Source organism: Taudactylus pleione, unplaced genomic scaffold (assembly GCF_031769625.1).
Source record: "Taudactylus pleione unplaced genomic scaffold, aTauple2 ptg001427l, whole genome shotgun sequence".
Classification (NCBI taxonomy): Eukaryota; Metazoa; Chordata; class Amphibia; order Anura; family Myobatrachidae; genus Taudactylus; species Taudactylus pleione.
In genome coordinates, this window is record NW_028285826.1 from 342,698 (window position 1) to 356,811 (window position 14,114).

General features: G+C 36.7%; 2 protein-coding genes across 2 annotated transcripts; both read right to left on the reverse strand.

Annotated features, from left to right (window-relative positions):
• Positions 1-796: 796 nt before the first annotated feature.
• LOC148442644 (olfactory receptor 12D1-like) lies at positions 797-1,744 on the reverse strand. The gene has a single exon (XM_088463682.1). It carries the CDS (start codon positions 1,742-1,744, stop codon positions 797-799), a length of 948 nt encoding a protein of 315 aa, XP_088319808.1.
• Positions 1,745-9,654: 7,910 nt separating this feature from the next.
• Positions 9,655-10,602, reverse strand: LOC148442645 (olfactory receptor 12D1-like). Its single transcript, XM_088463683.1, has one exon. It carries the CDS (start codon positions 10,600-10,602, stop codon positions 9,655-9,657), a length of 948 nt encoding a protein of 315 aa, XP_088319809.1.
• Between the last annotated feature and the right edge of the window lie 3,512 nt (positions 10,603-14,114).

A 14,114-nucleotide genomic window follows, 5' to 3' on the forward strand; every position in this document is an offset into this window, starting at 1 on the left:
TGGCAGATAAAACAATAGGGTAAATACATAGCACATATGGGCAAAACAAAATGAAAGCATAAACAAATAAAATGAAAAGCAAAGTTATAAAAAAAATGTTACAAAAAATCAAATTGTATTCTTAACATGTAAAAAATATTATTTGTAACCTGTTGGGTTTGAAAATAACACTTTTGCAGTTATTAAATCTGTAATATTTCTAGCTGTTTGTTAACCACCCCAAAACATGGCAAAAGTGGTGACTTAACAAATTTGCTGCTTGTTCAATTTAACCTGAGATGATAATAGCAAATTCACTAACAGGAATCCAATATGTATAACTGCTGTATTATTCTATACATAGTAACGGGTTGAGTACAGGATGCTGCCACTCGGGATCCTGATGGTCAGAATCCCAACACCGGCATCCCTACAAGGTTAGGATACCAACCCCTGCCGGTAAGTATCCTAACCCTACCCCTAAACCTCACCCTCCCTCCCCACATCCTAAACCTAACCTCCCCCAAGTGCCTAACCCTCCCCTTCCCCCCTAGTGCCTAACCATCGCCCTAACCCCACTACTTACCGTAGAGATGCCGGTGCCATTATTATGACTGGTGTTGGGATTCCAGTGCTGACATTCTGAGCGTCGGCATCTCGACAGTTGGGATTTCATCTACATCCCATAGTAACTATATACCGAAATAGTAATGTAATAATATGGCTGAAATACAAATGAAAAAAACAGGCTTATAGCAAAACTGTCATTATCTATCTCCGAATGTCTATTCAATGTTTATACTCCTACAATTTGCTATTATTTGTATATTAGTCTTATTAGGAAATCGCTTATGACTTTCTTCATTGATGTCTTCATATCTTTGTTCCTCAGTGTATATATAATCGGGTTTAATGCTGGAGTTATGACAGTAAACAGGACAGCAGCAGCTCGGTCTTCATCTAAAGTCTCTTGTGTGGATGGCCGTATGTAGGTAAAAATAGCTGTTCCATATAGCAGAACGACAACAGTAAGATGAGCACTGCATGTGAAGAATGCACGTTTTCGACCTTCCGCTGTCCGTATTTTCAGGAGATACTTGCTGATGAATAAGTAAGAGAGAAGAGTTAGTACTAAAGTGGTTGTGACCAGTGTTCCAGTGACCCTGGTAAGAAGTTTCAAATTGAGAGAAGTGTCAGCACAAGCCGCCTTTAGCACTGGTTTAATATCACAGAAAAAGTGCTTCACCAAGTTTGGTCCACAGAATGGAAGCTTTGCAGTCATCACTGTGTGCAACAGAGAGTGGAAATATCCAGTCATCCATGAGCCTGCCGCCAAACCTCGGCAAACTCCAGTGCTCATAATGTTGGAATAATGCAAAGGATTACCTATGGCCACATATCTGTCATATGACATTGCTGTAAGGAGAATAACTTCTGTGCTTCCCAGGAAATGGAAGAAATGCAGTTGCATCATGCAACCAGCAAAAGAAATGGTCTTTTCCATGGCCATGAAATCACTCAGCATCTTCGGAACAGTCACAGAAGAATAGCAAATGTCAAGAATTGATAGATTCCACAAGAAAAAATACATGGGTGTGTGTAGGCTTGTGTCTTTAATGATGAGCACCATAATAGAGAAATTACCTATCAAGTTTATAATATAAAACATCAAGGAAAACACAAACATAATCACTTGAAGCTGTGCTAGGTCTGTCACACCCAGCAGGACAAAGTCTGTGATGGAGGTGTAATTTTCCAACCCCATTGCACTTCTAAGATGCAGTGAAAAAACAATTGAAGGGAATAATATTAGAATTTGTTAATTATCTATTTTCATGTTGGTAACAGTTAACGGTAACACCATATCTATCAAAGCATTTAGGTATGAGTTTTCATATATAAAAAGCATATATAAAAAATCATATATAAATGAGTTTTCATGCAGATCTTAGTTATCATTAATGGTGCCACCTACTTAATTGCTTTTGTTTATGTCCTACAGCTGGAATATCATTTAATTCAATGGAGCTCACATATTCAAAATGATAGTAGGATGTGCCTGTAATGTGCTATATTGGGAGATCTGTCTTTGGAAGCATATTTTGCAGGAAGTAAACTATCCTCAACTAATTTCTCAAAAGTGCTAAATATGCTGCTGAAATCAAAGTATTTTATTTATATTTTTTATGACCTTGCCAAAAACAGGTGTCCAGCAGCACCTGTTCCTGGATAGGAGCTCAGCTGCCACAGCTCTGAGTTCTAATGAATGCAGCAGCACAGAATGGCCCTAGAGTCCCTTCAACATCATCACGTGACACATCATGTCCATGGCTCTGAGGAAGGGACTAGGGAGCAGCTATGCCAGAATTGGGAGGTAAGTTTTTAGGGGTGAGGATGGAAGCAGTAGGGCTCTGTGTGGCTTGAAGGGAGGTGGGTGGTAGACTCTGTGAGGCTTGGAGAAGAGGGGGGATTGTAGGCTCCGTGTGTCTGGGTGATGTAGGCTCCATGTGGCTAGAAGGGGATTCCTACAACTTAGTTATCCTTGGGCCCCACAAGCCTTAATCTGGCACTATTTTACACTACTAACTTACAGAAATTTATGATAATTGAGTAAGAGTTGAAAATGGTGATTATTCATTGACCATCTCTATTGGTAAAATAGTTAGGCACTCCCTGTCTGCTAGTTGAAACAGATGAAAATTATAATTTTTTGTTTAAGTGATACACCATTAACATTACATATTTTGCATGTTTAAATAATTTGTAATAAATATTTCAATATTTCACAAAAAAAAATTCTATTTTACTCACCTTGTCTTCATAGCTGCCTCTAAGTAACATGCATTTGTTTCCAACTGTAAATTTGAACTTATGGGCTATCCTCGGAAGTCATGGGTTACATTACAGGGCACTTCATAAGTTATTTTCATCAAACGCGCTCTCGTGTGTCCAACAATTTAATTGTAAAAGCCGTTCACCTAACCTACAGTAATGTCAAGTGGGAATTCTACAGAGCATGACTTGGGGGAAGAGCATTTAAAAGTGGATAAATCATGCTGAACTCCAAAAGAGTGACATATGAGATTGGATAATGGTATAGGAGGCTGTTAGTGACCGTAAGCAAAATATTTTAGGTTCTAAAAAGGTGTCAAATGGCTGCTTTTTTGCCATTTTCATTAATAGTAGAAACATGACAGTAATTAAGTTTGCTCCCCAAATTAAAGTCTCTACATTATTTGGGGTACATGAATATGTCTGTATTTGACTTTTCATATATTGGGAAAAGATACTTGTAAATTTCATCTAGAAGTTCAAAACGCAAAATACATGTTCCTTATAATGTAATTCAACCCTCTTTTGAACTTGTTACAGAAAATCATTTTAAAAATTACATGTTATTATTGGGATGTAGTTATTATCCAACCTGTTGGAATGCCAGTGCTCAGAATGCCGGAACTGGAATCCCGACACATGTCAGAATCCTGGCGCCAGTATCCCAACAGTAAGTATTGGGGTTAGGAGTAGAGATAGGGTTAGGCACTAAAGGAAGGGTTAGGGTTAGGCACTAGGGTGGGAGGGTAGGAATTAGTCAGCAGGGGTTGAGGGTTAGGATTAGGCTACTGGGTGAAGGGTTAGGTTTAGGCTGTGGGAAGGGAGGTTAGGGTAATAGGAAGGGTAATATTTTTACCTCCGTCTATCGGCATTGTGACCAAGTCGGAATGCTGGATTTGGGATTCTAATCGCCGAGATCCTTAGCACCGGCATCCCATACCCAACCCATTATTATTGGCCAAATTATGTTATTTAAATGCCTCAAATTGCATGATGATTCATTGGGAGGGGTGTACCAGAGGTTCTGCACAGAGACCCTGAATTTTTACATGAAAATAAAGATTTTCCCTACTTTTTACCTACTTAGGGGCTCCAAACTAAGGCCCTGATTCAGAGCCACTCGTAAGCGGCCGCACGTTCGTTCTGACCGATGTTCGCACATCTGAGCATGCGTACGGCTTTTAATACGCATGCGCGAACCAGTCAGTGCGGCCGAAAATCGTTTGTTCGCTATATAGCGAATGCCTGCTATTTTGAGTGACAGAAGGAGGCATATGTGGGTGGTAACAGGGGAAGGTGCTTGAAAACGGGGGTGTGGAATTCGAATGCAGGCGTGCTTAAAGGTCAAAACGGGCGTTTTAAGGGAGTGCATAATTAATACAGCAGCGTCATTGACCACGTCACTTGTTTTTTTTTTTACTCAGAACTGCTCGCAAAATAGCGGTTGAAAAAACCTGCCACAAGAATAGCGAGCAGTTCATACGCTGTTCGATGTACTCGATTAATCTAATAAATAGCGGACATGACGTATGGTGCGAGCGGCAAGGGGGCATATTTTTCAAAATTACAACCGCAAGTTTTGCTCGCTCTTTCAGACTTAGAGGCGTGAACAGACCGCAAAGTGCGAATGGTTCATTTGAATAGCCACCCCTTGTTTTAGAACGAACGACCGCAAATAGCGAGCGGCTCTGAATGAGGTCCTAAATCCGTGTTAACTCCTCACTTATTTCTAATTGAATATTGTAAAATCACAGTTGCAGATTTTCAACCCACAGTAAAACATGGTAACGAAACCTGTGGATAAATTAATTTGGACCTTAATATTTTATTTTTAATATACCACTGAGTTAAACCTAATATTTGGGATTAGTCCAACATTACAGATACGAAACAGATCTCATACCACAAGACAATAGCATTGTATTACTTTATGAATAAAAAAAATACTCCAGTACCATTTTAATATTAATTTGCATGTATTTTTTTTAGTTTTCTTTTCTTTTTAATCATAGTCACTCACTTATCTTTCTTTTTATTTCCAATCTGTTGTGGGCAGTAGGCAATGTAGAATACATTCTTTGAAAATAAAAAAGCTTAAAGTACTACAAAAACATTTAAATACACTGTACTTTTCTAGCTGCACTATGTAAGGTTTCACTTACTTCACAAATATAAAAATACAATTAAAGTATTTGAATAAACTTATTGAGTTTAGGCATAACCAAATATAGAATAAACAATGATAAATGACAATAAACTCCAAATTTTGGGTTTTGAATTGAAAAAGTGACATGATTCTGTTTTTAAAAGCTTTTTACTATTTTTTTTTTAAAACCCAGATCCAAAACCAAAACACCTGAGGTGGTTTTCCAAAACAACTACACCAGGGGGTTCAGCGAACATCTCTTATAAACTTATTGAGTTCAGGCATAACCGAATAGGTTATAAACAATGATTAATTTCAATAAGTCCCTGTTTTTACACAACTCCAGGTTAAAAATAAGTAAAGTATTTTTATACTATTTTTCCAAATCACAAAAGTACAGAGCAGTTGAATGTTTTGCACTTTTTACTATTATCTTGCCAATGCTTTTTTGTAATATTGTAAAACAACAAATGGTGCAGTCTAATAGTAGACTACATTCCATAGTAAAGAAATAGCCTTAATATCATCAGGTCTACATAGTTGCTTATAAAAGATTTAGTCATATTACCATACTTTCTATTTACCTTATAATGGTCCAAATAGTTTTGCTTTCTACTTCACATTTTCCACTATGACCTTCTTATAATTTAATTTGAAATCGAACATCTGTTGTTTGCTAACCCACTAGGTAACCTGTAAATTCAATGAATTTTTACAATGTAGTGACTTCCTTAAGCTGTAGACTACAGTAACGATCACCTGCCGGTCATGAAGGAGATTAAATGTTGTCAAAAATCTCACAGGACTGAACGTAGTGGGACCTTACTAAGGGCTAAGACCCAATGGGATTTGATTGCATAAGTGTTAGAAAACAACATCTATCTCATTTGCCTGCAGAAAAATATTTTGTAAAGGATAACGGTGTATATATAGTATTTACTCTTTATTAAGTTTTCAAGTAATATCCGATCCGTTACATTGCTTTATAACGAAAATCCCATCTTCTAATTATTTGTTGAAGTTTGATATATCTGGTAGATGAAATTACAATGGGCTCTATTTATCAATATTTTATTTGCTAAAATAATGTGAAAAATTGTGTTTTCACACCCTTTTCACATTTTTTTAGTTTCACTGAAATATATCAAAGAACAATTGGAGTAGTTTTCATAAAAAAACTAGTCCAAGCCTTTTAACATGCATTTCTTTAGCTAGCAGATCGCATTTCCCATACTTTAAATGGGAAATGCGATCTGCCTGAAATTTACTATACATGATGGGAGCCCTGCTATAACACGCCATATAGAGATGGGAGTTAAGCAGGGTTCCCCCTGGTTCTCCAACTACTGCTCCACTCTGACAAGCAGAGCACAGCCAGGAGCCAATCCCCTTTGATCATCTTTGTTGTCTAAATTGATCACTGAAAAAAACAAAAAAAGAATAGCTAAAAAAATAAAAAAAACCCACTTACCCGCAGCCAGGGGTCCGATCGGTGATTGGTGAGCTCTCTCCACCGGTCAGCTGGTAGCCAAGTCTCCTGGTCTGTGACCCCAGTCAGCTGTGCTGTAAACTGAAATCTCAATTTACAGCACAGCTGAGCGGGGTCACAGTCCAGGAGACCCCACGACCAGCTGTCCGGAGAAGAGAGATCACCGATTACAGAGGTAAGTGTCAGCTATGGAGGTGGCTGCATGGGGGGGAGTAGCGATAGATGCCGTCAGCACATGTGTGGAGGCACTGTCACTGTGATAATTTCTAAATTCGCAATGCGAATGTAGGTGAAATTATAACACTACAATCTGCATTTGAAATGCGGATAGACATAGGGGCCTATGTCTCTTAAATTTATAAGGTCTTTGATCATTACTGTAACTTAAAATGATTTTAAATGTTAAGCATCATGTTTCTTTGAAAAGTTTATTTTCTTATATTATTATATTAAATGAGCAATAAATCTTATCATTTTTAGGATGAGACAGTGCTATGGAAAATGATGTAGTCTTTGGGATTATCCCGGAGTCACAGAAAAATCTGTAGAATCTGGAAGACACTTTACGATAAGCAATTCTGGTATCATGAACTTTAGAAATTTAACATCTTATGTGTTGTTCCAGTAAATGTTGCACCCCTTTAGTTTATCCATTAATTTGAAGATAATAAGTCAATGAAAATTTAATTATATATAATACTCCACAAAAAGATCTATAAAATAAAACCACAGAATGAGTTCCACTATCTTACATGTTATTATTATTATTATTATTATTATTATTATTATTATTATTATTATGTTTCACATGTCATCTACACATATATTGTATAAAGAGTGGAACCAAACAAATTTAGAGAGTGGTACAAAATAATAAATCTTAGTGGTTAACTTCTACCCAAGTACAGTAATACATTTAAGATAAAGTTAATAGGTGATATAGTCACAAATTCAGAGTCCAAGGGGCATTAGGTATGTTCAAAGGTATGAATTGCCACATAGTCATCTAACTTTATTCTGGTACAAGATTGATGAGTAAGAGCAAAGTCTTTGACTTCAGTGTTTAATGAAAACCACCAGACAGAACAGGAGTGTCATGGTCTCAGTGATACAGTGTACCTGGTTGCTCAGACATTTTAATAGTCTGAATTCTGTGAGAACAGATGTCTCAATGCCTCTAGTACAAACAATAAATGAGATGGAGTGGTAGCAGGTACCTGGTCATGTACAGCCTACAACTGTGTAGAAGGATATTTGGTTAGTCCGGACTCAATCATTTTAGATGGAATCATGAAAATACTGAAAAAGCTTCCTGATGTTCCCGCAAAGAAATCTTTAATAGTGCATTAGACCTAACATTCTGAGGTATAAACAATATGAAATTCAAACTGAGTGAAAAACAAACACCACCAAGTCTGCCTAGGATTCATTATCTTTGAAGATTTTGTGACCAGTATATACACCTCCAGCTGGTGTCTCAAATCCTTGGGCAGCCAATATATTTTCCCAGAAAGCAAATGGCTATCCAAACCATAAACAAGACTGTATAATGACTTGATAGGCAGATTCATCTTGTGAGCTGCTAAAATATCCAAGAAATTCTCAGCTGCTTCACTACCCAAAACCAAGAAAAATAGTCGAAGTCTGGCTAGGTGCTGGAGGGATTTTTTACTTTTAAGTAGAAATATGCCTATTGTACAGTCACAATCCTGACAGGTCCCGTCTGTATTTAGTGTTAAGGTTATGGGTTGGGCTAGGGTTAGGCACTAAGGGAAGGGTTAGGATTAGGGTGCAGGAAGGGTGGGTTATAGTTAAGCAGTGGGAGAGGTTGGTTAGGGTTAGGCTGCAGGTGTGGTCGGTTAGAGTTAGGCTGCTGTAGGGGTGGGTTAGGGTAAGGGTTAAAATACTTAAATCCAGGGTGCTGCTGTCAGGGTTCTGACCATTAGCATTCTGATTGTTGGGATCCCATACACAACCCTTCTCCACATTGCTCACCAGAGGACTAAATAAGGAGGCCTTTCATAAATTTCTCACCTACGACATATTGTCGTTACAACATTTGGAAACTGGCAGTCTTTATATTTTTCGTAGACTGTTCTAAGTTAATAGTGTGTGATTTCAGCTATCTCACCGGCCAGTGACAATTCTTTTTCCAAGCCATTTTTTTTTATTTTCCTGCACTTTATGAAACTGCAGCTTAAAAATATCTGTATAAAGATGGAATGTCCAGCACTGAAACAGACAAACTATTTTAATGACGCTATGGTCATGAATATCAGGACTTGTTTTAAATACCCAAGAATTATCCGGAAAACCTTCTGTAGACTCATTTGTAAAAGTAAGCTGTGCACTTTAAAAAAAATAATAGTCTAGTCCAGAGGTTCCCAAACACGGTCCTCAAGGCTCCCCGACAGTACAGGTTTTAGAAATACCTATGGTTGAGCACTGGTGGTTAAATCAAATTGACTGAGGTACTAATAAAGTCACCTGTGGTCAACCATGGATATCTCTAAAACCTGAACTGTTGGGGAGCCTTGAGGACCACATTTGGGAACCTCTGGACAAGTCAGTTCCTTTTAATTGACAGAAGTACAAGAGATTGCCCTTGAGTTTAGTCTCCTATAAGCAGACACAGCCAACTACACTTGTACAAAAACTAAGTTATTCAGTTGCTTAAGAAATAGGTTTAGATTGTAAAAAAAATAATTGACTTAGTATCAGAGAAAATTGTCAACAGTTTCACTGTCACATATAACAATAGTGTAAATACAAAGAACAAGTGGTCAAAGCATAAAAATAATAACATGAAAACAAATTGATAAAAAAATTGTTAACAAAAATCAATTTGAATTCTTACAATGTAAAAAGAAAAAATCATTACGAGTTGGGTTTGAAAACAAAACTTTTGCAGTCATTTAACCTGTAATATTTCTATCGGTTTGTCAACCATTCCAAAACATGGCAAAAAGTGGTGACTTAACAAATTTGCTGCTTGATCAATTTAATCTGAGATGATAATAGCAAATTCTCTAGGAGTAATCCAATCTGTATAACTGCTGTATTTTTCACTACATAGTAACTACATACCAGAATAGCAATGTAATATAATTGATAATATACAAAGGAAAAAAACAGACTAATAGCAAAACTAATGTCATTATCTATCTCTGAAATGTTTATTGAATGTTTACACACATACAACTTGCTATTATATGTATATGAGTCTTATATGGAAATCATTTACGATTTTCTTCATTGATGTCTTCATATCTTTGTTCCTCAGTGTATATATAATCGGGTTTAATGCTGGAGTTATGACAGTAAACAGGACAGCAGCAGCTCGGTCCTCATCCAAAGATTCTTGTGTGGATGGCCGTATGTAGGTAAAAATAGCTGTTCCATATAGCAGAATGACAACAGTAAGATGAGCACTGCAGGTAGAGAATGCACGTTTTCGACCTTCCGCTGTCCGTATTTTCAGGAGATACTTGCTGATGAATACGTAAGAGAGAAGAGTTAGTACTAAAGTGGTTGTGGCCAGTGTTCCAGTGACCCTGGTAAGAAGTTTCAAATTGAGAGAAGTGTCAGCACAAGCCAAGTTTAGCACTGGTTTTATATCACAGAAAAAGTGCTTCACCAAGTTTGGTCCACAGAATGGAAGCTTTGCAGCCATCACTGTGTGTAACAGAGAGTGGAAATATCCAGTCATCCATGAGCCTGCTGCCAAACCTCGGCAAACTCCAGTGCTCATAATGTTGGAATAACGCAAAGGATTACCTATGGCCACATATCTGTCATATGACATTGCCGTAAGGAGCATAACTTCTGTGCTTCCCAGGAAATGGAAGAAATGCAGTTGCAAGATGCAGCCAGCAAAAGAAATGATCTTTTCCATGGCCATGAAATCACTCAGCATTTTCGGAACAGTCACAGAAGAATAACAAATGTCAAGAAATGATAGATTCCACAAAAAGAAATACATGGGTGTGTGTAGGCTTGTGTCTTTAATGATGAGCACCATAATAGATAAATTACCTATCAAGTTTATTATATAAAACATCAAGAAAAACACAAACAAAATCACTTGAAGCTGTGCTAGGTCTGTCACACCCAGCAGGACAAAGTCTGTGACGGAGGTGTAATTTTCAAACACCATTGCACTTCTAAGATGTAGTAAAAAAAACAATTGAAGGGAATAACATTGTTATTTATCAATTATCTATTTTCATGTTGATAATAGTTAACATTATGGTGTCAAATACATGGTTACACCATATCTATCAAATCATTTAGGTATAACAGTTTTCATTTATAAAAAGTTTTCATGTAAATAAAAATGAGCAGAGTGGTAGAGTCCAACAGCAGATCTTAGTTATCATTAATGGTGCCACCTACCACAGCTCTGAGTTCTAATGCATGCAGCAGCACAGCCATTGCTGCTGTATACAGCACAGAACAGCCCCCGAGTCCCCTCAACAGTGTCATGTGACACATCACGTCCATGGTGCTGATGAGGGGACTAGGCAGCAGCCCTATTGCCTCCATCCCCACCCCTAAGGTGAGTAAATAGGGGTGGGGGTGGAGATAGTAGGGTTCCGTGTGGCTTCAGAATCCATGTGGCTTGGAGGGGAGGGGGGAAAGTAGGCTCAATGTGACTGGGTGGGGTAGGATCTATTGTACACCATTATGTAATATATTTTGCATGTTCAAATCATTTGTACTAATTTTCTTGCTACAAATTTTCACTCACCTTTTCTTCATAGCTGCCTTAGGGGCCATGCTTAGAAGTCATGAGTTACATTACAGTGCACTTCACAAGTTATTTTCCTCAAACCCGCTCTTGTGAGTCCCACAATTTAATTATAAAAGCCTGTTTGCCTCACGGTAATGTCAAGTGGGAAGTCTACAGTGCATGACATGGGTGAAGTGCAGTTTAAAAGTTGAGAAATCATCCTGAACTCCAAAAAAGTGACATATAAGATTGGATAATGGTATAGGAGGCTGTTAGTGACCATAAGCAAAATATTTTAGGTTCTAAAAAGGTGTCAAATGGCTGCTTTTTTGCCATTTTCCTTAATAATAGAAACATGACAGTAATCAATTAATCAATAAAATTCCTCAAATTAAAGCCTCTATGTTACTTTGGGGTACATATGTCTGTAATGTGACTTTTAAATGTTTTTAGGAAGTTTTGAAAATATTGGGAAAAAACAGTTGTAATTTTCATCTACAAGTTCAAAACCAAAATACATGTTCCTTGTAATGTAATCCAACCCTCTTTTGAGCTTTTTACAGAAAATCATCTTAAAAATGACATGTTATTATTGGGATGTAGTTATTATCCTGCCTGTTAAGATGCCGGTGCTGAGAATGCCAGCACTGGAATCCCAACACAGGTCAGAATCCCAGCGCCGGTTCCCGACAGTAAGTATTGGGGTTAGGAGTAGAGATAGGGTTAGGTACAAAGCAAAGGCTTAGGCACTAGGGTGGGAGGGTTAGGGTTAGTCTGTTAGGTCTAGGGTATTGGGGGAAGGGTTAGGTTTAGGCTGTGGGGAGAGAGGTTAGGGTTATAGGAAGGGTAAAATACTTACCTCCATCTATCGGCTTTGTGACCAAGTCGAGATGCCGATGTCAGGATTCTAACTGCAGGAATCCTGAGTGCCAGCATCCTGTACCCAACCCATTATTATTGGTCAAATTATGCTATTTAAATACCTCCAGTTGCATGATTATTCGTTGGGAGGGGTGTACCAGAGGTTCTGCACAGAGTCCCAGAATTTTTACATTAAAATAAAGATTTTCCCTACTTTTTACCTACTTAGGGGCTGCAAACTAAATCTGTGTTAACTCCTCATTGATTTCTAAATTGAATAGTAAAAAGTCACAGTTGTAGGTTTTCAACCCACAGTAACCCATGGTAACAGAATCTGAGGATAAATTAATTTGGACCTTAACATTTTATCTTTGATTTACCACTGAGTTAAACCTAACATTTGGGATTAGTCCAACATTACAGGTATGAACCATAGGTCATATACCTACAAAACAATATAATTTTATTACTTTATGAATAATTAAAATACTCCAGTGCCATTTGGCTGTTTTTTGCATGTAATTTTTTTAGTTTTCTTTTCTTTATAATCATAGTCCCTCACTTCTCTTTCTTTTTATATCCTATTTGTTGTGGGCAGTAAGCAATGTAAGATACATTCTTTGAATAAAATATTGCATTAGGCAGTATGGTTAATTTATCACATGCTTGTAACATTCTGTTTATCTACCTCTACCTGCACTTCTGTCTGTAATATAAGGCTGCTTGGTGTTAAATATCTAGGAAAATGTAAAAAAAAAGCTTGAAGTACTACAAAAACATTTAAATATACTATACTTTTTAGCTACACTGTGTAAGGTTTCACTATTTTCAAAAACATATAAATACAATTTCAGTATTTGATGTTTTTATACATAACCAAATATATAATAAATATGATAAATGACAATAAACTTTTGTGTTTTAAATTGCAAAAATTCATGATATTAGTTGCTTTTAAAAACTTTTATCATTATTTATTTTTGAAAACCCAGATCCACATAAAAACACTTGAGGGTGGTTTTCCAAAAGCAAAACATGAAGATGGATGAAGAACCAAAACCAAATCATAGGGTTCAGTGCACATCTCAAGTCCCTGTTTTTACATAATTCTGGGTTAAATATAAGTAAAGTATTTTTATATTATTTTTCCAATTCACAAAAGTACAGAGCAGTTTAATGTTTTGCACTTTTAACATTATCATGCAAATGATTTTGTGTAATATTGTAAAATAGCACATGGTGCAGTCTAATAATAGAATACATTCCATAGTACAGAAATAGCCATTGATATCTTCAGGTCTACATAGTTCTTTACAAAAGCTTTCGTCATATTACCATAGGTTTTATTACCTTATAATGATCCAAATTGTTTTTCTTTCTACTTCACATTTTCCTTTATGACCTTCTTACAGTTTAATTTGAAATCTAACATCTGTTGTTAGCTAATCCAATAGGTAACCTGTAAATACAATGAATTACTTGTGCAATGAGAATATACAATGTAGTGACTTCCTTAAGGTGTAGATTACAGTTACAATTACCTGCTGGTCATGAAGGAGATTAAATATTGTCAAACATCTCACAGGACTGAACGTGGTGGGACCTTATGTAGTCTTTGGGTTTATCCCAGTCACAGAAGAATCTGTTTAATCTGGAAGGCAATTTATGATAAGCAATTCTGTCCACTTCTACCCAGGTATCATGAACTTCAGAGATTTAACATCATAAGTATTGTTCTAGTAAATGATTCACCCTGTTAGTTTGTCCATTCATTTGAAGATGATAAGTAAATGAAAATGTAATTATATATCTAATAATCCACAAAAAGATCTATAAAACAAAACCACAGAATGAGTTCCACTATCTGACACAGTATTATTAGATATAATCTAACATGTGTTGTATGAAGAATGGAACCAAACAAATTTAGAGAGTGAAACAAAATAAGAAATCTTAGTGGTTAACTTCTACCTAAATTCAATAATAACTGTAAAATAAAGTTATTAGGTGATAAAGTCACAAATTCAGAGTCCAAGGGGCATTAGGTATGTTCAAAGGTCTGGATTGCTGCATAG

Bases quoted from the DNA above. Each gene is read 5' to 3' on its own strand.
- LOC148442644 (XM_088463682.1), bottom strand. From the start codon at position 1,744: ATGGGGTTGGAAAATTACACCTCCATCACAGACTTTGTCCTGCTGGGT.
- LOC148442645 (XM_088463683.1), bottom strand. From the start codon at position 10,602: ATGGTGTTTGAAAATTACACCTCCGTCACAGACTTTGTCCTGCTGGGT.